General features: G+C 45.3%; 2 protein-coding genes across 2 annotated transcripts; both read left to right on the top strand.

The window, feature by feature from the left end:
- The first annotated feature begins 1,484 nt into the window (after positions 1–1,484).
- On the top strand, positions 1,485–13,836 carry WEE2 (WEE2 oocyte meiosis inhibiting kinase). The gene is made up of 12 exons (XM_033514708.1): positions 1,485–1,522; positions 1,939–2,310; positions 5,001–5,200; positions 5,752–5,800; positions 7,372–7,544; positions 8,196–8,317; positions 8,907–9,053; positions 9,814–9,915; positions 10,241–10,326; positions 11,242–11,412; positions 11,498–11,640; positions 12,564–13,836. Exons 2-12 carry the CDS (start codon positions 1,978–1,980, stop codon positions 12,718–12,720), a joined length of 1,683 nt encoding a protein of 560 aa, XP_033370599.1. The 5' UTR covers positions 1,485–1,522; positions 1,939–1,977; the 3' UTR covers positions 12,721–13,836.
- Positions 13,837–13,965: 129 nt separating this feature from the next.
- Positions 13,966–18,688, top strand: SSBP1 (single stranded DNA binding protein 1). Its single transcript, XM_033514642.1, has 6 exons — positions 13,966–14,112; positions 14,974–15,034; positions 15,936–16,076; positions 16,800–16,887; positions 17,401–17,489; positions 18,521–18,688. Exons 1-6 carry the CDS (start codon positions 14,089–14,091, stop codon positions 18,565–18,567), a joined length of 450 nt encoding a protein of 149 aa, XP_033370533.1. The 5' UTR covers positions 13,966–14,088; the 3' UTR covers positions 18,568–18,688.
- Positions 18,689–24,721: the final 6,033 nt, after the last annotated feature.

Below are 24,721 nucleotides of genomic sequence, written 5' to 3'. Positions count from 1 at the left end.
TCTAAATCCAGAGGTGGGGATGGGGGGGAAGTTTAAAAATTGTTTAAGGTGGGATTGAAAACCGGTCTGAAGAAATTTCCTTGCTTAGTTATTAAAAATATGTAGTCATGGGGACTAAAAACATTATTTCTTCAGAATAAATATATTCAATGTAATGCTTCAGGTACTGAACATCTGATTGATGCGGTCAGATCACAGCAGTAGTAAAGTGGTCCTGGATCTCAGCTGGCCAGATGCTGCAGACACAGTTTGCCATAGCAGAAAGCAGCCAGTGCTTTCCCTGCCAGGCTTTTGGACCTCGCTCAGGATATGGCACAGGGAGATGCAGCATCTGCATTTTAGGCTAAGAGAGGCTGCATGGCAGCAACAGCTCTGTGCCTGCAAGAAATACTGCAACCTCTGGGCCACATAACACCAGTACTGGGCTCCTGGCATGTCCTCCTGGGGCTGTCTTGGTGAATTGGATGCAATTCATTTCTGTATCAAATTAAATGTTCATCTTAACAAGAAATTTCAGAGACCCATATAGCCATACTTTTCACTTCAGGAACGGGTTAGGAGAGCACAGAGACCTCAGACCAGGCCCTGTGTGTTCTGGTGGGGATTGCCCTTCATGTGTGCAAAGCAAAGCAGGTGCTGCTTCTGCCAGGCACCCATGTACTGTGGGCTGCAGCCACTTCCAATCTCTGCACGTCCTTTTCTAGCAGCTCTCCCCAAGGCTAAGAAAAAAGGCTGCTGTACCTTGTTCCCAATCAGTTAAAACTTGCTCTAGTTCCACTTTGAAACGCACATTCCCAAAGGCTCAGAAGACTCCTGTTTTTCACAGAGGCGCAGTGAGGGGAGACACTGGCCTGCTCCCAGGGAGCGAGAGGACAACCCCACCTCTGGGACTGCCTTCACCAACACAGCTCCTCCCTCCTCTCCTTTGAAACCTCAAATGGGAAGCTATCCCAAGACCTGGGTACGGTTCCTAACTCTCTCCTGAAGTCTTATAAATTACACATTCATAAATCTGTATATTATAAATTAGGCTAATGACCTCTCCATGCAGGCTTCAACGCTTGCCCAAACTTACACATCTCTAAATGCAGGATGTTTAGGAAATTCAGACTTAAAGAAGGAACCACAGGGCCCCAACACCACAAGACAAATAACTTATACGGGTAAAGCCCACAAAGACTGGATCTCTGATGGGATTATGGAGCAGAGAGGCTGTCAGCAAACATCACCCCCTTTACAAGCCCCAGGAAGTTGGAGAAGGGACAAGCATGCAGGAGCAGGGGCATGACTCCGACTGAGAGAGAGTCCTGGCTCCCTGCAGAGCTGATTGTTGGCACCACAAATCCACATCCAGACAGATTTCCTCATCCACCAGGCAACTGTGGACAGGTGCTGCCAAGCTCCAGATGTTTCCCATTAACATTGGCTCTGCTGTGGGGTGGTTATAAATGCTCCAGGGCAGGAGGGAGGCTGTCTGTGGGGTATCTGGTGACTCCTTGGGGCACCCTCTGCTTTTACAGCTGTATGTAGCATGGAATTTCTCACCTTCACCCCTCTGGCTGAGAAATTTAACATAGAAGAGAGTGGGTGGAGGTTCTGTGTGTTATTCTTTAGGATGTGTTTCCTTGTGTGATGAGAGCAGTGGCTGGAGGAGTGCTCTTGGAAACTTACTGAGAAAGGCAGTGGCTTCTGAGTTGTATTTGACTTATGCCAATAAGGCAAAAAGCAAAAATCTGTTGTTACATGAGCAGTAGCTGAATAGCTTTGTATCTGGTAATTCTGGGGTGGTCTTCATTAATAAATGCTACCTAATTACACTGACGGATGACCAAGGTTTCTGTGGGATTGAGGATTGTGGTCAGCAGAACTAATGCCCTTGCTGGAGCAAGGAAGAAGATAGTTTGTCTGTAAATAATGTTGTCTTTCTCTTCAAAATAGGCCAGTATCAGCTCTACCTGTTCTGTTTCATGTGGTAACATGGATGACTGGGACAACAGCAATGAGTTCATTCAGCGACTGGACTTTTCCAGTTGTGGTGAAGAGAGTGAAGACAGAAGTGTGAACGAGGAGGACTCCCTGAGCTTGAGCCCCCCCAGAAGCTCAGAGTTCCAGAAATGGCAAGAGAGCAGTCCTCTGCCAGCAACCCCTCAGAGAAAGCTTAGTGAGATTTTCCTGAGCACGACAAAAGCCTGGATGAGTCCCACCCTGAAGTCTTCCCCACCTGTGAACAAGAGCTGGAGTAAACCTGAGACACCACTGCACATCACCTGGAAAAAGCTGCAGCTCTGTGACACCCCGCACACTCCTAAGGTAATGGCAGGTCTGTAGCACCTCTGTGGGAGATAAATGCATCTCCCTTCAAGAAGCTCATTGTTTGGGGGGAACTTGGAGGTGGACAGCTGCACTTGCTGCTCTGTTCAGAACATTTTTGTATACAAGTGGGTTTTGTCTTGAAAATTGGAAGTGGCATTATGGCTGGGATGTGTACTCTGCCTGGCAAGTCTGATCAGCTCCAACCAGCTTGTTGTCTGGTGCCATGGTTTTTCTTTTTGTGTGAAATAGTTGCTAAGTGAATCTGAGGAAAGCAGGCCTTTGTTCTCAGGGTAGCAAATCCCCTGTGGAAGGGGTAACAAACCAATGTGTGCTTGTGGAGGGAAAGTTAGCCTCTCTTCACCTCTGTCACTGCCCTAAAATGAAACTCAGCTACTGAGCCAGTTTTTTGGGAGAATGAACCCAGCCCCTGTTTCATGTGTAACTTCTTGGAGAGGGACAACTTCATTTTGTCTTGAATAAGCACAGGTGGAGACTTGGCACTAGTTTCTCTATTCCTAGATAATTTCTGCTATCTGCTTGGCTCCAAGCAGTCCAGACCTGCAGTCAAGCGTAGCTTCACTCAATGCTCCTGCTCTACTGATAGATTGTTTGGTCTTTTGCTTAAGTGATACACACAAGATCAGTGCTTCAATGCTTCTGAGCTAGGATTTGACTTCTGTCCTCCTACAAAAACCTGTTTATGTGGAGAGAAGGATGATCTTCTGGCCTTATATGGCTGACTGTGTGGCAGTATTTCCTGAGGAATGGCCTCCCACACCCTAGGAGAAAGCAGTCTAAAGGACATCCCTCCAAAAATTTCCTGCAGAGACCCTTTATAAGAAATCTCCCTAAATCTCACCTTAACATAGGTGAGAAGTTGTCCTTGCTTTGGATGGAGTTAATTTTCTCCTAGTAACTGGTACTGCACTGTGGTGTTGGGCTTAAGGACAGTGTTGCTAAAACACGGTTGTTACTGAGTAGTGTTTACCCAAAGTCAAGGCCTTTTCAGTTTCCCATGTTCTGCCAGCGAGCAGAAGCACCAGCAGCTGTGTGGTTCCACAGCCAGGACAGCTGCCAGGAAAAAAGACAGGAAAGTTCATACCATAGAATGTTGTGTTCAACATACAAACAGAAGGCAATTAGCCAGGAGGGGCTGATTAGGGCCCAGGGATGGGCTGGCCATCAGTCAGCAGGTAGTGAGCAATTGTGAATCACTTGTCTGTCTTGGGATTTATTTCTCTTTTTGCTGTCTCTTTTCACAGCAATAATAATTATTATATTTTATTGTAATAATGAACTTGTTCTTTTCTCAACCCACAGGTCTTACGTGTTTTCCCCTGTTTCTGCTCCCCATCCCACTGAGGAAGGCATTGTAGTTGTGAGAAAGGACTCACAAGCTGAGGGCTTATTTTCTGGCAGGGATTAAACCATGATAGAGGTCTATAAAAATCTTTTGCAGACCAGATGGTCTGCAGGTAGTGAAGGCTGCTTTCAGGGTGTGCATTGTGTAGATAACATGTTGGCTGGATGATTCAAAACATGCTGCTTGTAGTTTGTCATGTTGTAGCTCATAAGCAGCAATTGCATGAAATCAACAATCTCTTTTCCTTTCTCTTCTGGGATAAAGGTCTTGTTTTCCAAGGATGCTGTAAAAAATGGGCTCTCAAGGGCATTAATCTGCTTGTAGAAAAATCTGGGAGAATATTTGAAAGTGACAGGATAAGAGAGTGGAGCTCCATCTAAAACTGCAGACAGAGCCACCAGATGTGAGTGGAGATGTGGCTCCAGGATCGTATTAGTGAGACCACTGTGGGATTGAAAAGATACGAGTACCTTGATCTTCAACAGAGAGACTTCTGTGTTCTTAAAGGGTTTTTAACTAGAAGAAAACACGATGTTAAATAATCCTTTAGGCCTTATACCACTTTCTTGAAGCTGAAACAAATTCAAACCAAACACATTTTTTAAAAGCTGATGGTAAACTGAAGGCCTCAAATCAGAGGGAGTTGATTTTTGTCTTCATCTCAAGACTGGTGTCTATGCTTTCCATGGCCCAAGGTTCTGGACTAGTGAGCAAAACACAATGGCCTGTGTTCTATGGCAAGGTGAACTATAGAAGATCCAGAGGTTCTTTCTGAACTTAAATTCCTGAAACTCTGGTTTTTATTCATAAGAAGAAATGGGTTCTTTTTGCTTTGCTTGTAGCTATGTAAAAAAAATATTTCTAGCAACTTCCCCATCCTAATGCTGCTTACTGCAGGGAGACTTGGGCTGTGCTCTAGCTCACCTCCTGGCAAACCTCCCCTGACCAAATGGATGCAACAGTCCATGCCTGGCAGAACTAGGTCTTCCATGTTAATGCAACATATGATGCAATTTCTGCCTCTCTGTAGGAGGGAAAAGGGAGCAGCTGGCTCCTCTTGAGGACTGTGCTTGCCAAAATGGCTCTGCAGGCCTCACCCAAGTGAGCAGGGAATAGAGTATGAAAGGGCTTAACAAAGAGTAAAATGCTTTGGGGAAAATGAAAACTGTGGGGACTAAACTAGGGACGCAGGGATTTAATGATTCAACTATTCCAAGGATGGGAGCTGAAGTCTTCTTGAGTTACAGGGGAACAAAAAGCAAAACAAAAAGAACAAAAAAAACCCTGGATTATTTGCCACTTTTGTTTTCTTCTCTCGGTACAGAGCCTGTTATCAAAGACAGCTTTTCCTTCATCTGCAACCAAGGTCCCACCCAAAGGCTTCCGACATCTGAGGCTCACTCCTCGTGCTGACTCTGATGACTCTTCCCAAGCTTCTCTTGTCAACATTAATCCCTTTACACCGGAGTCCTATCGACAAATGCTCTTTCATCCTAATAGCAAACGGAAGGCCAGAGGAGAGCTGTAAGTGAGCTACTGTTAAGCAGCAGACTGAAATCACACTGCTGGAAGGAGATAAGTAATGGAGATGTTCAGTATCTGAACATTGTTATCATTGCTAACAATGAATCATCTACTTCTGTAGTATTCATTGGTGTAGAGTAAATGTTAGCAGACATAAAAAAGGTAACAGAAATACAAATAACAATCAATCATTGCCTTTGTTCAGGAAGGTAAGTGGGGAATCAACAGCTCTCTTTAGTGTTACGGCTGCAACTTCACCAGTAATAAAGAGAATGATGCCTCTGGACAATGCCACTCTGTCCTTTGTACTGTAAATTTCAGTACTGAAATTGCTTTGTGAAGGCCTTCTAAATGGAAATAAAGAATTCCTAACCTGGAATTTCTGTCTTTAAGACCTCAACCAAAAACCTGTTTATCAACTCTATAAAACACATGATTAGGTTGTGAAGCAAGGTTTGGAAGTTTTTTTGTTGTTTTTTTTTTTAATTTCAAATCCAGCTGGATTGCTGCACTGAAATGGTATTCCAGACTTTCCTAATCTTCTGTTCTAGGAATGATCCTCATCCAGGAAGCCAGATTAAACAGGAGCTACCTACAAAGGTGAGTGTCCATACATTTTCCTCCCACAGACTGGATAAAATATTTGTTAAAGCTTGGTGTTTGATAGAATTTATTTTTCTTATTGGAATATAAACCATGGCACCATGCCAGAGGATGAATAGCTATGACAGAAAAGGTCTAAACTGAACATTTGTTTGAGGTGACAAACTTGGAAAAGGTGGCATTGTTTCTTGTAATGGTGCAACAGCCAGGTTTATGGAAGGATAATGATACCCTCTAGTCGAGGAGACTGGGATTGCATGCAAATGGACTCCATGGAAAAACTACACCTGCAGAGCAAATCTGCTACCAGGCAACATCCAGCGCTGCCACAATTACTGTTTTACCTAGAAGAAAGCCTCAAGTAACTTGTGAATTACTGAACTATTATTCTGCTTGAGTGCTAATGAGATTGAGTATGTAATATAGGTATAAAATTGTGTATTAGGAGGTATTTTCACTGCCAAGTTTAAGATAGTATCAAATATGTGTGCCTTATGAAATGTAACCTGTTGGGAAAGGCTGCTATTTCATGTGAGCCACGCTTTACTGGCTGTGAGGATCTCCTCTGTAAGCTCATGTACCATCATCTACAACAATCACAGCAGTGGTTTCTGTGGAAACCACTGTGCAGCATGAGCTGCTGTCCCTGTAAGGGATGCAGGAGGATGGAGAAAAATCACTTTAGTTCACTCTGGTTGTTCACTTCATGGTCCAGTGCTTATCTTTTCTTAACTTATTTTCCTTGCCAGTAGACATCATTCTACTAGCAGTTCCTGGATAACTAGTGACCATTATTGTAGCAATAATTATCTTCCAACAGTTCTGCCACCTTTCAAACCTCTCTGAAAAAGTGTCTCTGGGTGAGATATCAGTGGGAATATGAACAAATACACTGAGACCAGCTAATCTGCCATTAGTCAGCATCTGGTGTTTCAAACCTGGAGATCCTGAACTGATGCAGAACACCTCAGCTGCCAGGGTAAAGTGGCTCTTGCATAGCTGGGGTCACAGGAAGCCAACACACCAAGCTCCTCTCCTGAGCTCAAAATAGGCAATAGATCCTAAAGTCTTCTCAAGTCCTGGCTTTAGGACCAGTATGATGTTGTTGCTTGCTGCTCATCCCTGACTGACTCAGCTGTGGGTCTAGGAACTGCTCTGGGTTGTCAAGAGAAGGGATGTGATGGCAGTAACTCAAGGAGTTAGGGTTATATCTATATGTAGGCATATACAGCCAACTAGACTAAATTTCTCCTTGATTTCTACCTCTATGGCTAATGAGTCCTGCCTTTATAAAACCAACCAAACAGCCTTGCAACTTGGCCAAACCAGGGAAAGTGGCCTTTAAGTAGTCAGAAAAAAACACAACAAGTGAAAGGTAATTTCAAGAATTGAAACTGCTGTTTCAAGAGCTGGCCAAACACCTGCACGTATGCCTGGGTAAACATCCAGAATGGGAGAGGGAGCAATGTGGGTGCTCAGTGACAGCAAGTGTTGCACATGTCTAAAACAATGACAGCTGTTAAGTCTTTCAACTCCCATTTGTCTTTGCTGTTTTTGTGACTTTGCAGAGATATACTCTGAAAGCAAGCAATATGGTTTCCCGCTACAAGAAGGAGTTCCTGGAACTAGAAAAAATTGGTGTGGGGGAATTTGGCTCTGTCTACAAGTGCATCAAACGCCTTGATGGATGTGTTTATGCCATCAAACGCTCCAAAAGGCCTCTGGCAGGATCCTCGGATGAGTGAGTGTGCTTTCTGGGAACTGCCAGTTGAAATGATGGGCATGTTCTTGAGAGGTGTGATGGGAAGGAGGGAGTGTGGCTCTAAAGGTATCTGATGGGTGGCATGAACAAAAATTGGCTGCTGCACTTCTAAATAACAGCTGGGAGAGTGGGAGAAGATACCACTATACAACTATTGAATATAAATGTCTAGGGAAGGAGGAAGTCACATGCACTGCAAAGTGAGAGGATGGTGTACCTGAACACCTTGGGTCCATCTAGACAGTTTCTTTACAATAACTGTCAAGAAGTTTATTTGACAGACATACAGCTGTCCCTGCCTTGCTGTGTGGCCAGCACTACTCTTATCTGTGTTGACCAGCTGGTGGTGTCCTGAATGCTAAAGAAAAGTCTTTGAAGCTGCTGCTGACTTTTGCCTCTTTAACAAAAGACTTGCTCAGTGATGATTTTCTTTAACAGCTTCTCAGGACGCTTGAGTAAGGGCTGGTTGTGCTTCAGCAGCTGTGAGAGCCAGTCTGTCTGTCAAAACCTGGGAGAAAGGAAGCACAGAGGGGTTCAGGACTTTAAGGCTGCAAACCAGGGCTTCTTTCCTGGTACCAAGCAGCCTCTGGCAGCCTGTCACCTCTTCTTTTTCTGTGTGTGCTTCCCTAGGCAGCTGGCACTGCGTGAGGTTTATGCTCACGCTGTCCTGGGGCACCACCCCCACGTTGTGCGCTACTACTCGGCCTGGGCAGAGGATGATCACATGATTATCCAGAATGAACACTGCAATGGTAAGATCTGGACACAGGGTTCAAGGCCGAGATCCCAGCACGAGTGGAGTTGCCTTCTTCTGCACTTCAATGTGGGATGTTTTGGCTTACAAGAAAGTAAACTGCCCTGGGGCTGCATTTCTGTGGAGAATCCAGTAAGGACACATAATTTTAGATGAAGTTGAGTGGTGCTGATGTTTTAGAAGCAGTGAATACCAACAAAGTGTGTTGAATGTTAATGCTTTTCAGTCAAACATCTGCTAGTGGGAATTTCTGCATCTAAGCAGCAGAAGCAATTAATTTTCCTGTTGTTCACTTGCAGCAGCTCTGTTTCATTAGCAGGTCAGCCCTCCTGGCAGGATGTAGAGCTGTAGGCTGGAGGTAGAATTGCAGTGGTTCATCCTTGTTGAGCAGGAGGCTGGGCATTCCAGGGCAGTGGAAAGGCTGGAGCCAAATGGTGATGCTGAAGTTTGCTCGCTAGAGCACACAGAGCTGGTGTGGTTGGACTTTGTCACTAGCAAGCTTCTAAGTGCTCTGGGCAGCTAAGCTATTTCAAACATGCTGTTCCATAAAACCTCTGCCAGGTCTCAGACTGACTGTCTTCCCCTAGGTGGGAGTCTCCAGGATGTGCTGCTGGAAAATGCAAAGCTTGGGCAGTATTTCCCAGAAGGAGAGCTGAAGGAAATATTGCTGCAAGTCTCCATGGGACTAAAATACATCCACAACTCTGGCCTTGTGCACCTGGATATCAAACCTAGTAAGTATAGTGCCCACCTCCTTTGTGGAGGCTTTTCCTAGTGATCCCTCAGGGGTAAAACCTGTAATAAATCCTTCTGAATAGACTGACTGTAGTGCTTTAAAGAAAAGAAGACCTTGCCTTGTGTGTCATGTTTTGTTTTTTTTTTTTAATTTTTATTTTGATTTGTGCCACTACTGCTGCTCTAAAATTGAGCCTTCTCTGATAGTTGGCAGCATTTTACTCCTGTCTCATGATCTTTGTACTCCTGGCTTGTGGGAATCACCTTTATTCTGGTGGAGCAAGTAGGACTGCCAGGGAAGATGGGGACTTCCTTATTTACTGCTGTCTTGCTGCTCAACACTTAGGTTTTGTGTGTGTAATACCTACCTTGTGGGATTAAGTTCTTGCAGAAATAGCAACAAGGTTTCCTCTCTGCAGCTCAGGATGGTCACCTCCAGGGAAATGCTCCCCCTTACGTAGGTAATATTCTTAGAGGGAAACTCTGTTTTCCTGCTGACTTTAGGCTTCTAGCTTAGAGGGCAGAGGGAGGGGAAAGTTGAATTCACTGAGGTATTTTATGAAAAAGATACAATTGTCTTCTGCCAGCTGTGTTGCTGAATGTGAGCTGGGCAGAAAGCTAACTAAAGGGTGGGAAGCATGTGCATAGTTTCTCTGGCTGCAAAGCTTGATTACTTTGACAGGTGGGATTTTTACAAAGTTGTCAACTACTGCAGCCTGACCACTGATATCACCTTATTGCTAAACTTCTGTCTTGCAGGTAATATCTTCATCTGTCACAAGCTGGCAGTTTCAGGTCCTGCTGGGCAGGAGGAGAGTGACAGTGAAGATGAATTCTCTCCTGGTGTGGTGTATAAGATTGGTAGGTTTTAGCCTCCTTTACAGCTGGCCTAAGACTAGGGCTGCCATTGCTGCCTGAGACTGCCTTGTCCTGTGGCTGAAGAGACTTGTACACAAAACTGATAGGATAGTCATGAATGCCCCAATTACTCACCAGAATTAATTCCTCTAAGAAGACAAGTCACAGAAAATCCACCTGCTTGTTTCCAAGTGCAGATTCCTGAGTTAGGGGCAGGCTTGCTCTCTTACTCAGTATGTCTCTGTTGGTGCCTATAAAATGCAAGCTTTTATTGGAAAATGGCTTTGGTTTGCTTCATTACATTTCAATTGCTTGTTCTTTGTCTCAGGTGACCTTGGACATGTGACATCAATATCAAACCCTCAGGTGGAGGAAGGAGACAGACGGTTTTTGGCCAATGAGATTTTGCAAGAGGTACAACTGCTGGAGCAGGGCAGTGGGGAGAACAGGGTGGGAGAGCAAGTAGGGAGAGATCAACTGTAGAGCAGACATTAGTCCAACTTGTTCCTCACCTTATCTCCTCTTTCTTCTGTCTGGTCTGGCTGTGAAATCTGTGAAATTAGCACTTTATCATGAACAACAGTGGTGTGGGTCTTATAATGTAAATACTTAACTTCCTATGTAAGTACTTCATAAGCAGCTATCATTGGATTATTGTGACTATTCTCCTTGAGGGATCAGTAAGACAAAACCTTTATCAGTTTGAAGACATTTGATTTGCATATCCAGCTGAGATTCAACTACTGAATGTGATTATTGAGGAATACATTTACCCAGACAGATGCCTTGTAAAACAAACACAGATCAAGAGGTGGGAGGCACAGCACACCTCTTAAACTGACTGCAGTTTTGTCACTCTGGCCAACAAATGAAAAGGTAATCAGTATTGAACAACCAGGTTGGATGTGTTATTAAGTTCAGGTATTTAGGTGACAGTATCTGTGCTGCAAGTGGATTTAGGAACTCTTAGGCCAATATATCCGATGCAGTCTTCAGTTTGAGCTGGCCATGGGGAGGTTACTGCCTTGTGGTGAAGGCTGGAGGTACACATGTGTTAGGCCATCCTCTGGAGTTACTGCAGTGATCCCAATGTAGCCTGCAAGGTCCTTATGACTGGCTGAAATCCAGCATGCTGTTGGGTAATGGTGCTGCCTGTTGCCAGCGTTTTCATCCTGAGGAGGAGAAAACAGCTCACTGGGGTGGTGAAGGCAATGCCATATGTATATAGACACTTGCTTGGCTGTTTCTTTTTGAGCTCATACCCCAGCTCACCTTTGCTTAGTGTGTAGCAAGGTGTTCCTTTCTAATGCCTTTCCCTTCCCTCTGCAGCAATACTGCTACCTGCCCAAGGCAGACATCTTTGCCCTGGCACTCACAGTGGCTCTGGCAGCTGGGGCAGCACCGCTGCCTCACAACGGGGTCCTGTGGCACCACATCCGCAAAGGCAACATCCCACCCATCCCCCAGAAGCTCCCCCACCACTTTCTTGAGCTCCTTAAGGTGAGGAAGTAGTCTTGACAGGATGGAGGCTTTTGCAGCTGCTATGTGACAGGAGTGCTAAGCTCTGAACTCCTGTGCCTTCCAGCTCATGATCCACCCTGATCCAGTGCAAAGACCTTCTGCCACAGCTCTCACTAAACACCCTGTTCTCCGCCCTTCGTGTGGAAAAGCCGTGCAGCTCCAGGAGCAGCTAAATGTGGAGAAATGCAAGACTGCCATGCTGGAAAGGTAGGGCTGGATTGGGCATGAAGGGGAGAAGGCAAGGGCACAGCAGTGCTGGTCACTGGCGATGAATGGAGGGTGGTAGCGCTGGGAGGCTGCATATGCAGAAATCCCTGGTCAGCTCCTGTGCCTGGAGCTGGGGGAACGATGAGGACGTAAGAGGGACTCACAGTGCCCAGGCAGCAGCTGTGCTTCAGCCCTGGCTTGGAGGAGCTGTCTGCGTTACACCAGTCAACTTGTGTGCTTCCTGCAACCACTGGTGATGCAAAATGCTGACACAACCTGCAACCAGGGGGCAGATGAGGAATTGATAATGCTCTGAGATAGCAGGCTAAGCACAGAAGGAAGAGAAATATCAGATGGTGGCAGATATCCTTTTTTCCCCTTGCTGTTGGCAGTAGTGTTTTGAGGTGCTGGGATGTAAGAACTGCCCCACAACCCCTCTAAGTGCAGTAGTAAACTGAGGAGTAGGTTTTCTGTGTAGACAGAAGAGTGAATGCTCTGGAAAAACAGCAAGTACCAGGGAAGAAAGTAAATGGAAAAAGAAGCATATGCCTTTACTTAAATATTTGTGCTGCATGAGATGACATGGATTTAAGTTAAACCATTATCAGATATCTGGGAGAAACAACAGGAGAAAAACTGAGCTGGGGGTTCCTCATTCTGCCACCAGTGTGTTGCTGACCCAATGCATAGTTTTTCTCCTGGTAAATCTTCAGGACTCCTACCTTTTGAAGCAGAAACTCTAGAGACAGCTACAGTAACCTTCATGTTACACTCTGGGCTGAGAAGTTGCCCTCTTCCAGCAGCGCTGGAGTATTATAGTAACCTTGTGCAAGATTGTTCATAGTTTGCTTCTGTAGTTGGTGAGGATTCACGCATGACATGGTTTTCTTTCCTTTCTTCTTCCTTCCATCTCCCCCCTGCAGGGAACTTAAAGCAGCTCGCCTTGCCCAGACCCTCATGAAGGACCAAGCCTTAGGAAGTGCCAAGTTACAAGAGTCTGAAACCTCTTCTAAGCAGAAGAGCAAGCGTCTGGTGGGAGGGAAGAGCTGTCGCTCATTTAGCTTTACTCTGGGTTACTGAATTTCTATGTTGTCCAAAGACTGCTGAATGGCCCTGTGAAAGCAGAGGGTCTGCACAGACCAATGCCCCATCTTGTCTCACTGTCATTTTCTTTTTATCTTTGTTTTGGTTTTTTTTGTTTTTTTTTGTTCCCCCAGTTAGTTATGAGATGTTGGCTGAGAAAAGAATGACTGGCTTACAAGTGCTGGATAATGGGATTTAATGTTGTCCTCAGTCTTTTACCTGCTTAATTTCTTGTGTAATTGGCCTTGCTATAGGCTGAGTGTAAGTCTGCCGTGATGAAAGGATGACATTTTCTCTACTTCCCCTCTCCCTCAGAGAGTTAGGCCCTGTTATTGGTCATTTTCTGGTCTTAACACTAGGGCTGACTACATTTTTAGAGGGGTGATAATAGCTGTATGGGGAGACAGCATCTACAGCTGGCCCCTTCTAGGAGCAAGTAGGCAGAGACGATGGCAGCCAGTTTTAGCTACACATCAGGAGGCAGGCTGGTTACACGGCAGTCCTGGGGGGCTCGGGATGCAGCTGGAGTGCTGTTTCACTGAGGGGGAACAGAGTAATAGGCAACACTTCGCGTTAACGAGTGGGAGTTGAAGAAAGACATTCTTTCGAATTTCAGCAACAAAACTTTCGTAACCGGGTGCGCTCTAACAGACTGATGAGAACCTGATGCCCGACTTGTTTTTTGTCGGTCGGGGATGTGTCCTTGTCCATGGCGGGGAGTCTTGGGAGCTGGGTGTCTGTACCCATTTCCCCTCCAGTATCTCGCACGCGGTGCCGCTGCCTGCCCGTGAACTGCAGCCCTTTAGCAAAGACGAGGGCAATTAGAAAGGGCTTTTCCAGCTTTATGGAGCTGCCCGTGTTAATGGTGGTATCTATTTCGTGTTTGAGATCTCATACCCCTCTTCCCCTCTCTCCGCTAAACGTCACTTTGGGCGTGCTTGTCGCTTGTTTGTGTTGGTTGGACAGAGCGCTGCGCTGTTCTGAGGGAGACCTTGGAAACGCGGCTATTTCCAGGTTTTACCGGTTTGTTTTATGATGTTGCACATGCTGGCTTTTAACTGTTAGATCCTACGGTTTCGTGCGAATAAAGGTTTTATCATTTTCTTTAACCGACGATGGAGTGATGGAATTTTGTTGGGTTTGGTGTTTTTTCCCCTCGGCGAGCCCTGTGTCCGCGCTGGGCGCCGCTCCCGCCGGGGCCCGGGCCGCGTTTCCGGCCGGAAGTCGGGCCCGTGCCGGCCCTTTCCTCTTCCGCCCGGCCGCGGGCGCAGCGCGGCGCCGGGACAGCTGCGGAGGGCGGCGGGGCCGGGGCTCCCTGGGGCGCTGCTTCAGCCCTGCTTTTCCCTCCGCAGGCTCGGCGGCAGCATGTGGCGGCGACCGGCGTGGCAGGTAGGGCCGTGCGGGGCCGGGGCGGGGAGAGCAGTAGCTGCAGCCCCTGTGCCCCGCCGCCAGGCTGGCAGCCAGTCTCCGGACACGGAACAGCGCCCGGCCACGGCCAGGGGAGGGGAGGGGCGGACAGAGCCCGGAGCCCTCGCCCGGCCGGGCCCGCTGGGCCGGGGCCTCGGCGCTGGGTCTGCTCTTGGGGAGAGAGTGTGAGCTCTCCCGCGGGCCTGGAACCACGTGTTAGGCGAAATGAGCCTTTTTTCCAATTCTTGCACATGGACCTCTAGCACAAACGTTGCTGCACTTTTTTTTTCCCCCCTCCTTTCTTCTAGGATGGAATATTTGCTGGAATAATGGTAGTTCCTTTACTGCTTTCCTACTTGCAGTACTAAGTTTTGTGTCCTAGACTTGCCTTGGGAGCAAGGGTGTCAGTGCATCCACTGCTTGTTTCAGTGGATGGATGTACTTTTTGGGCATGCCTGGTTAACCTCCGAAATGAAGCAGAGCTGTCAGACTTCTTTGTTTCCAAAGATTAAAGCCCAAACAACCAAACCTCCTCCCCTCCTATTTATATATCACAGAAAAACAGTAGTTACTGCATGTCCCAAAAATAATTGCTGGAGGTATAGCTTTGGGGCACACTTCTTTCTAAGTAACTCTTTAACCTTGATTTAAACAGATGTTCTTTAAATAATCTTACTAGCTTCATTTGGCTGAACAGATTTCTTTCCCCAGTTCCCCCATTAGTTACCCAGAAAAGAACATGCTTGCAGAACTTCTACAAGCATGAAGAAAATGAGGTGTAAAGGCTTGTGAATGCTGCTCATAGTTTGTGTCTTGGAAGCTCACATTTTTCTGTTTCTTCAGGTGCTACGCCAGTTTGTAAGACATGAGTCTGATACGGTTACCTCATTGGTACTTGAAAGATGTAAGTAACTCCTGAGATGTAATTTAGTTCCTCATTGTGTCTATCTCAGTTTGTGTCTGAAATAGGGCAGGAGAGAAGCAGGAAGGAGAATGGTAGCTCCTCAGTGTAACAGCTAAGAAGGTGTTGTTTCAAGCACACAGACTCTTGTGAGTGGTTTCCTGTCTGGTCTCTGTCAGGTGAAGCAGTGCTTTAGGGGGAAAAGAAAAAAACCCTGACAAGGACTACCACCGCTACAGGGTAGGTAGTTGTACTTTTTGTGGCAGTGGTTTGGGCCTGCTGTTGGCATGGTTTCTAACACCTGCCTTCAGGTGTCTTGTGTGCTTTTTCTCAGACTCCTGGGGCACTTGTGTGTGTGCTGCTGCCCCAGCAGGATTTGCTTCAGGTGTAATTCAGCCTTCACTATTCACTTCACATGCTTATTGTGCATAAGGGATACTTCCCTGACCTCTTCCAGTTGTCCTTGAACATGGAGAAGGGATAGACTGTGTCTGCCTAGGCCTGGTGTTGTAAAAACTGACTGTTATTCAGAGGATGGAGTATAATAGTCCAACTTTGTTTCAAAGGTACTGCTGTGCATTGTGTCTTATTATGAAACAAAAGTCAAGATGAGTAAATGCAAATTAGTCTCAAGTGATACGTGGATGTGTCTGTGAAAGAGATGGAGCAGAAAGAATAAAGAACCTTTGGCTTTTTAAATCAGTTATTTTGCAGTGATAATGACATTACAGGCACAATTAGCCATCTGCTGGGGCCCGAAAAAGCCAAATGTCACAAGAGCTTAAAAAGTGCTTAGGAGATGCAGGAAGTTGTGTTCCTGGCCCTTGAGAAAAGCTGCTGACTGATGGCTTGCTTCTAAGCATCATAATTCACCTGTATGTCTGTTTGGTCTCTCTTGTTTCAGCCATGAATCGTGTTCAGCTGCTCGGTCGGGTTGGACAGGACCCTATCATGAGGCAAGTGGAAGGAAAAAATCCTGTTACCATATTTTCCCTTGCAACCAATGAGATGTGGCGGACAGGAGATAGTGAAGTGGGCCAGGGAGGTGAGTCTGCACGAGCAATGTGTCCTAGGTCATGGCTGCATGGCCTGCAGCACCACACTTGCAAATCTCTGGGGTGCAGGAAGGTTCCTTTGGTGTCAGCAGAGATGCTGGTACATTTGTGTGTCTCTTACTGATCTCCAACAGCATATACTGAAGAGTGATCTGCTGTTGGCGTTCCTCAGGAGGAGAGGAGATGGTGTTGAGTGGGTAGTTTGTCACTGTCACTGGTGGGGTTTGTCAGAGGCATGGCAGGTTCATACTCTTGTATTTCAGGATGAGAAAAATAAAGATAATTTTCTCATTGATTCTGTCATCAGTTTGCACCTGCAAATGTCTCATTCTCCAAATTCTATTTGGTATGGGGTGTCTGAGGGGAGAAAAAACAAATATTTTTTAGAGGGAACTGAGGAAAGAAATCTGTTCAGCCGAATGAAGTTAGTAAGATTATTTAAAGAACAACTGGTTAAATCAAGGTTAATAAGATGATCACTGTCTTAACACAAAAGGCAATGTCTTGGTTTGAGTTGTGCTTCTGCACAAGAATTTGTTTGGATGCAGAAAAGTGGAACTTTTAGTTCTGAGTGAAGTGATGGAGTGCTAGTATATTTCTGTTTTCAAATCACTTCTCATCATTTTAAAATACCGATGTGTTGAAATTAATTTCTGAGTCTTGGATCACAAAGAGAATTCGGCATCCAGCTCTGTTACTTCTGTGTCCCATAGGTGATATCAGTCAGAAGACGACATGGCACAGGATCTCTGTCTTCAGACCTGGCCTCAGGGATGTCACCTATCAGTATGTGAGGAAGGGGTGAGTGAATAACAAATGTGGGTGAGGATTTAATGCCTTAATAATGGACAACTGTAATAATTATGGTGACCAGGAACTGTAGTAAGATACAGGTGCCGTAAAACAGGTTAGCAGAGCTGCTACAAACAACTGATACAAAACCCTGTGTGCTTAGAATCAGATTCTGAATTCAGCCTTTTCATCAAGGAAGTGATAAGACAAGGAGTTGTGGGCTCCAAGTAAAAGAGGGCAAATTTGGGTTGGATACATGGGTGTAAGCCTTAGTGTTAAGGTAGTGAGGCCCTGGCACAGGCTGCCTGGAGAAGCTGTGATGCTCCATCCCTGGAAGTGTTCCAAGTCAGGCTGGATGGGGCTTTTGAGCAGCCTGATCTAGTGGATGGTATTCCTGCCTGTGGCCAGGGGGTTGGAACATATGGTCTTTAGGGTCCCATTTTAACCCAAACCAGTCTATGATTACAGAGTGGAAAACAGCAGCCCAGTTCTGACCAAAACCAAATTCTTTCTTTTTTTCAGCTCTCGAATCTTTGTAGAAGGGAAGATAGATTATGGTGAATATACAGACAAGAACAATGTGAGGCGACAGGCCACAACAATTATAGCAGGTAAGGTGCAAAGCACCAAGGTGCCCCTTGCTCTTTTGAAATGAAAAGGGGCTGGAGGACCTCTGAAATGGAGCTTGGTTTGTCTTCATCCTTGGTATCTGCACTCAGAGATTTCGAGAGCATGGATAGTGTGTACCTGAAGATTTCCTCTGGCACTGCTTGTGAACACACAGAAAATGAGAGTATAAAGTTGCAAACTGTTGGTGTCATTTGCTTACCCCACAGAATGGATAAGGAGTAGGCTTGTGCCTTGGAATTATACAATGAAGAAAATTAGGAAACTTAACTTTTTCCTGGAGCCTTTAAATAGCCTGAGCATCCTACACATTTTTTGTGGATAGAGCTGCTACTGTGTTGCTTTTGAGTGAGGGATAAATTAATTGGGTAGTAGAGCAAACATTTCTGTTGCAGAAGTATGGCTAAAAAAAATAGGACAGGGGAAAAGGAAGGGGAAAAAAAAAAAGCAAAAAGAACACTCGTATTCCTGGATGTTTCTGCAGCCTCTTTAAAAGCTAGCAGTGCTGTAAGTTACTGGAAGGGAGAAGCAATTCTCTTTTTTAATTAGTATTCTCCTAATGGTTTCATGTTCAAACTTCCCAGTCTCAAGGTGCTTCAGAAATTCCTTAGGCTTGATGAAGTAGGAGCTCCCATAGTCCTAGAGGCTGTGGACATGGTAGTGCAGACTGAACATGGCAGAAGAAAAAGGAAATAAACTGTAACTGATAGAGATTGTAGTCAAAGAATGAAACCATTATTTTAAAGTGTTTCTAGTGCCTTTGACTGTTCAGCAGCTTTTCATCAGCTTTAGCACACTTGTTTCATAGAACATATGGCCACCTTGAATTGTCTGCTTTCAGGGGATGTAGAGAAAGAACCCTGTATTGGACACTTTTGTTTTATGAACTATTACTCTGTTCCAAAATCCACATCCTAGCAACTTATTTTAACACAAATACCTGGGCTTCATGGTGTGAAGGCTTGCAACAAGGCAAAACAATGCTCAAGGTTAATTTTTTTTAATTTATTTTCAGATAATGTGATTTTTCTGAGTGATGGCTCGATGAAAGACAAGGCGTGATGTCCTTAGTGCTTGGATCCAGGCCATTTCATTCCTTTGGTTTTTCAGTGCTTCATAATTCTGTAATCATGTATACAGCTGTAGTTTCTTTAAGAAATAAATAAAATGTTTGTTACCTAGAGGGTACTTCTGTGTGTTTTGTTTTCCCATATGCTTTCTCTGTTACAATCTTTTGGATTCCTTTCTTTTTTTCCTTCCTAAAAGAAAAGGTGTACCCCAGGCAGCTGTTCTTGAGTTCTTAAAGCTGATGAATATAGAAATGGGACTCACTCAAACATCTTCAGCTGCTTTTCAAACTTTCTGTCCTTGGCTGCCTTAATCTCTCTCCTGTCTTGCAGGCCCTGCCAGCCTGATCCTCTCTCACTGTTGACATCCCTCCTCTGTTCCATAGGTGCCATTCCCTGTTTTTCTCTCATTAAGCCAGTTGGACAGTAAGTTTAGAGCAGAACCATTGGCCTTGACTGGTGCTCAGCTGGAGATTTCTCTCACAGACCCTAGGCTGATGCCTAGGTCTTGTCTTTGACCAAACCCTGCTTAGGTCTTGTTTGTTGTGGTATTTGGCGTAGGATGACATCAGCCTTTCCATCCAGTCCCTCGGTTAGGGTGCTGCGCCCACTGTTCGCCATCAGGAGGAGCTGGAGGAGCGACTGCAGAAACATTCCGGGCCCGGGATTCTTAGTGTGGGAGTGGCGCGCGTTTCATTTCGTTTTGTTAGAATTATTGTATTATTGGTAAGGAGTTACTCAGCTAAAAGATGTTTAATTATACTACACGAAGAAGGGGTGAAATTCCCACTGTAATACAACATGATGTGAACAGGGAAAGGAAAATATTAGAGGTGACAATTTCCCGCCTTCAGAGCTGGTGGGATTTTGTATCTCATCTCTGAGCCCAGTGCAGAACACATAAATAGTCTGCAGCTCTTTCCCCTGCAGAATTTTGGGGTTTTTTTATGCCCGGTGAACATTGTCTGTACTAACAAAAACTTCAATTCTTTCAGCATCTATTTCTGGCTGATGTTAATACTCTAACAAGTATCTGAGTCCCTGTCACTGGCATACTGGGGTGTTAGATGCATTGCAAAGGCTTAGCTACATCAGTGGCTTGTCATCCACAGGAGATTGTCTTTTTAAACAGAAAGTTCTGACTTTAATTCCTTTAACTACTTGTTTAATCTGAGCCTATTGTACTGCTGTGAGAACTGTGATGGTGCTCGTGCACAGTAGTGATCCAAGTACAGTTTATGCTTGGTCCACACAAATTTCTCCTGCTTGCCAAAAGCTGGGGTTTGTCTTGAGCTTTCTGCTAGGGGGCCTTAAGCAAATGTGCTGAGGTTCTGTTCATTCAGTGGTCATCTAGTTTGCACTCTGCTGTGGTGGTGGAGCTCATGGCAGTCTCTTTTGGAGCCTGGGAGCTGCCTTTCCACTCCAGACTCAGAGCAGAAGTGGCAGCAAGGATTCCCTTCACCACCACAACAGAGTAGCCAGAGCTGCCAGAACTCTGCAACTGCTGAATGCCTCCTGCTAATCTCTGCCCCTGGCTCAAGTTGGAGACAGCAGAGCTCTAGCACAAGATATTAGCATTAGGTGCCAGCAAAGAAAAATATTTGCTTAAGAACTTTGAGTTTTCTTGCCCTTCCAGTTCTATTTAAAGTAGCTAGTACACTTCTAAAGATTGACCTGCTACAAAGACAACACACAGTGACTTTGAGCACACACTGGAAGCAGTGTGCTGAATGTTCAGCACAGCTTGGCAGTAGGGTAGGCCTTCCCAAATGATTCTGCATGGCCTTAGTTGCAGCAAAAATAACCAGTGACAAAAGCTTGTTGTGTGTTCATATCTTACGTCTGCTCTGCTGCTCTGGGGCAAAGTTAATCTGTAACTAACTCATTTCACTTGTGAGAAAATCCTGTGTGAAGTCAGCATTCCTGTAGCATCTGGTTGGTTTTTTTATGGGTAGGTACTGGTTCTGTGAGGCAATGGAATGGGAATGGTATCACCTGAGTGAAATACAGTGATTCTTTGTTTATAACTAGGCAATGAGTGTTTTCCCACAGTGTCCCCTGGAAAATGGCATTCTGCTTTTTCTTGTCTGTGCTAGCATCTTGTGTAAACCTGATGAGGCAAACCCTGGTTGCTTGCATCAACCAGGATATTTAGAAGTGTTTGACCTTAACAAGGAATTTATTTTATGTATTTATGGAGATAATTGGAAAAGATAAGTACGGGTGACTTCTTTTTAAAATGTCAGCATGTTCACCAAGTATTTGGAGCGTTTCTGAACAGCTCTGAGGTAGAGCTATTCTGGTCTGGAAAGCAGCTCTATGGCACTCAGTTATTTCTGTTAGCCTGCTGTAAGATGTTGGAAACTCTTCTCTGCTTGTTTTTGTGGCTGGTGACATGGCGTTGTGCCTGTCACATACCAAAGAAGGCTTTCAACTTTAATTCTCATTAATCTGCAGAAATTGCTCTGTCCACAGAAATTATGAGGCATGAATAAGTAGAAGAAGATGCTTCAGCCAAAGAAATCAAGTCCCACTTGCTCTGTGGGGTTGGGGGCACTGTGTCTGTGTTCCCAAATACACGCCACACTTCAGTTCAAGACCATCAGTGCCTGTGGGGGGCCTGGTGAAAGCCCTTGCAGAGGGGCAAAGGCAGGAAAGCTGAACTGACGCTTAGAGAAGCCCCTGGGTACAAGAGCAAAGAAGATTCTGGTAAAGGAAGCTTGTATTTCTGTCAGTGTACCAATTATGTGGGTTTAGTAACAGGCTCTCTTCAGGGCTGGCTATCCCACTTTTTTCATGTGTCAGAAAAGGAATAAAATGCCAGGATTGTGGGGAGAAAACTTTACTATTCTCAAGCTCACCTTCTATTTTTAACTCTGAAATTTCTGTGGTGGAAGCCTTTTTGCCAAATAGTTGTGTGTCTGAATCTACAAACTAAGGCTTGGTGTCTGTTTATCTTGGCAGTGGTGACCTTCTCAGCACAGCAGTGTGATTTAAATCTCACTTACACAAGAAATTTGCTTTGTTAGTGCATTGCCAGATACTGGGTAGTGCAAGTAAAGTCTTTGTACAACACACAAAGAAATAACTTTTACGGGGCTTCTCCTGAGACATCCTCTTGTGGGAAATGTATGACAGTGTGTGTGAGATTTCTTTCTTCTGCTTGTTGCTTAGTCCTAAAAGTTCAGCTCAGTACCATACCTGGCCATTTCACAAAAATCTACAGTAACTACTGTGATCAGAAATTGACTGCTGGTTTATTCTGTATATTCTTAGACCTGAAATTTGTGTCCTGCACTCTTTAAGAGGTGCTGAATTTGTTGAAAAAATCTCTAGCTGTGACTGTTTTCTATTGCTTTCAAGGGGTAAATTTTTTATTTGTAGCTGGTCAGAAACCTGCCTGTGGGCTCTGTTGCTGTTTGTTCTTTCTTTCCTGTTTGGTTTCTCAAAGTGATTTGAACAGAGTGGCTGTAGAAAATGGATGGTTATCTTGATCCTGGTTGTCACAAGTCAGAAAAATGTCACCTGTAAATATTTAATGAACCTTTGTGCAGCTGACCTGATCGAGAACTGAGTATTTATGTGGTTGCAGGACTTGTGGCTTCTGTAACCTGGATCTGCAAGGAGAAAGAGAGCACCTTTCCTTTGCTAGGCTCTGTATTGTTGCTTGCTTTGTTCTTGGATATTTTAAGTAAGTGTGTGTTTGGAGCTCTGCCTTAGCAGCCTCCCCTTTCTTAGCTGGTTTTCTCTGTAGGTTTTCATGTGTGTTTTCTGTGTGGGCTTTCTGCTCCTTGCAGAAAGGGAGCAGAATTCCCAGTAAACAAAAACTGAGCTCTCTTCTTCCCTGTATGTGCAGACAATATTCTCCCTACCCTTTTATGTTCTTGTAGATTTTTGATCAATTTTTGCACTCTCCCCCTGTGCTGCAGAGCAAGTTCAAACCCTCTTCAGAACAGTGGGGTGAGGAAAAGGTCTCACACAAAAGAAGAAATCAAAAATGCTCTCAGATTTACATAAGTTGGAACTTAAAATTGCTATTAAAGCTGCTCTAAGAGAAAAGTAATGGAGCATGGAGAAAAAGCCTTGAGTTTCAGCAGGCTGGTAACTGTTGAAATCCACCATTTAAATCCTCCAAGGAGCATGGGATAAAATTAGGATAGCTGTGTTTCTATCATGTTCGTGTTGGTTTTAAGGCGCTTTCCCCAGTGCCTGATTTCTGGTGCAGTGTCAGTCTGTGGGCAGCAACATATGACACATTAGACTGCTGTCCCATGTGTTGTATCAACACACTGAATAATTAATATTCTCTGGAAAGGATGAGTTTCACTTTTGTCTCTTCCTTCTTGGTGCCCTGTATGTGCTGCTGATCTCCAGCAGAACCTTGCTCTTTCAGATTTCCTTTCCCAAGAAGAACTCAACACATCAGGGTGGTCTCTTTGCTGTTGGTTTCCACCATGCAAAGCAAATTGGTCACATTTCCTTATAAACTCTTGGGTAATTGTTTCAGAGATATTGAAGCTCAAAATTTACATGTAGCCTTGAACGCTAATTTTAATAATGTGTCAGTAACTGGGCAGGGTGCCCAGTTACCAATATTGTGTTTATTTATATTATAGCCCCAGAAATGGAAAGTTTTGTGTGTCAAAATATTTCAGTGGCCAAAGAAGTCTTCCAGCATACTTATGAATTCTCAGCAGCTCTGTGTCACACAGCAGCTGCTGCGTCTCAGTACCAATGATAGAGAGAGCTCCTGGGGCAGTGCAGAGAGGAGGGGGACACAACTTTATATGGTGCAGGAAGAGTGGAAACCACTGGGGAAAGCAGTGTTTACCCAGGGTGCCTAATTTCGTCTGAGCGCTTTACCCAAGGGGGAATGACAGAAGTATGTGCCTGTTCAACTCCTTCCTTAAATAAATAGTTCTGCCTGAGAAATGTGTTAGGGTGAGAAAGTTCAGCCCAGTGCTCTTGGTCAAATACCAGTCCTTGGGAGCCCCTTGTCCTCATCATGCTTAGCAAAGGAAGCTGCACTCACCCAATCAGGACCACCTTCTTCTAAGGCGTTTCATTTTGTTGGTTTACGAGGTAAAGGCGGGTCTCCCTTTACACTTCTCATTCTGGCAAAACATTCGTTTAGTGCCCCAGCCGCAAGAAATTATCTAGTCACAGCAGTGATTTTAGAAGGTGCTAATCTCAGCCAGCAGGGTGATGGAGAGCCTTTTGTTAAAGGGATTATCACAAGGCCACAAAAGCTTTGAAAGGAAGAACGCATCCAATGAAAACACGGAGGCTCCTGGATAAGGAACTGACCTTTACAAATTTCACAATCTGCATCTCTGGACTGGCACAATGGAATTGCTTTGATAAACAGTGCCTGGCACTGCCGCGACACAAGAAGTTTGTACCTCTGTCTGGGCTTGCCAAAGTGGAAAGTAGCGATTCCGACACTGGTAATTTGGCTTTAAATTTTTAACTTTTGTTACACTTTTACTTTTTTTTTTTTTTTTCCCTAATCAAACCCCAGCAGTTTGATAAATTTTAAAGGAACAAACCTGGTGCAATCGTCGTAAGTTCTATTTTTGTTGTGCCTTTGTTTTCCTCAGGGGGCAAGTCTGGGCTCTCCTGAGCGCGGACTGGGTGACTCGCTCTGGCTCTGTGGGTGGATGGAAGCCGCTGCCACAAGAGGTGATGGCTGAAGGGAGGTCGGGGAGGGACAGAACACGCCTGAACTCCAGTTCTGGTTCGTGCACAAGGCAGCCTGGACGGGTCAATGAGTGTTGAGCTGACCCCGCAGCACCCGGCCGTGCCCGAGCCCCGGGAGCTGCACACAAGCACTGCGCAATGCCCAGCTTTCTCCATCCTAAATATCCGGCAACTTTCCACTTTTAAAGAACCATGGAATGTCAGTGTTGTCCCGGCCTGGCAGCAACACAAGTCTTAAAATACCATACTTTCCCGTTGCCTAGGATTACTTTTATTGCCGGTTGAGGCAGGCTGCGCAGAGCTGTGAAATTCCGGTTTTCACAAGGTGCGTTCTGACCTGGCTTCACTGCACAGGCTCGCTGGGCCGCGCTGTCCCTGTCCCCTCTCCGTGGGCCCGCCCCGTCCCTTCTCTCTGGGGCCGCCATCCCGGGCGCAGTGCCGGGGCCGCC

The sequence above is a fragment of the Parus major genome, chromosome 1A (genome assembly GCF_001522545.3).
Source record: "Parus major isolate Abel chromosome 1A, Parus_major1.1, whole genome shotgun sequence".
NCBI classification, from domain to species: Eukaryota; Metazoa; Chordata; class Aves; order Passeriformes; family Paridae; genus Parus; species Parus major.
The sequence above is the reverse complement of the archived record's forward strand: the minus strand, read 5'-3'. Positions and strand labels throughout refer to the sequence as shown.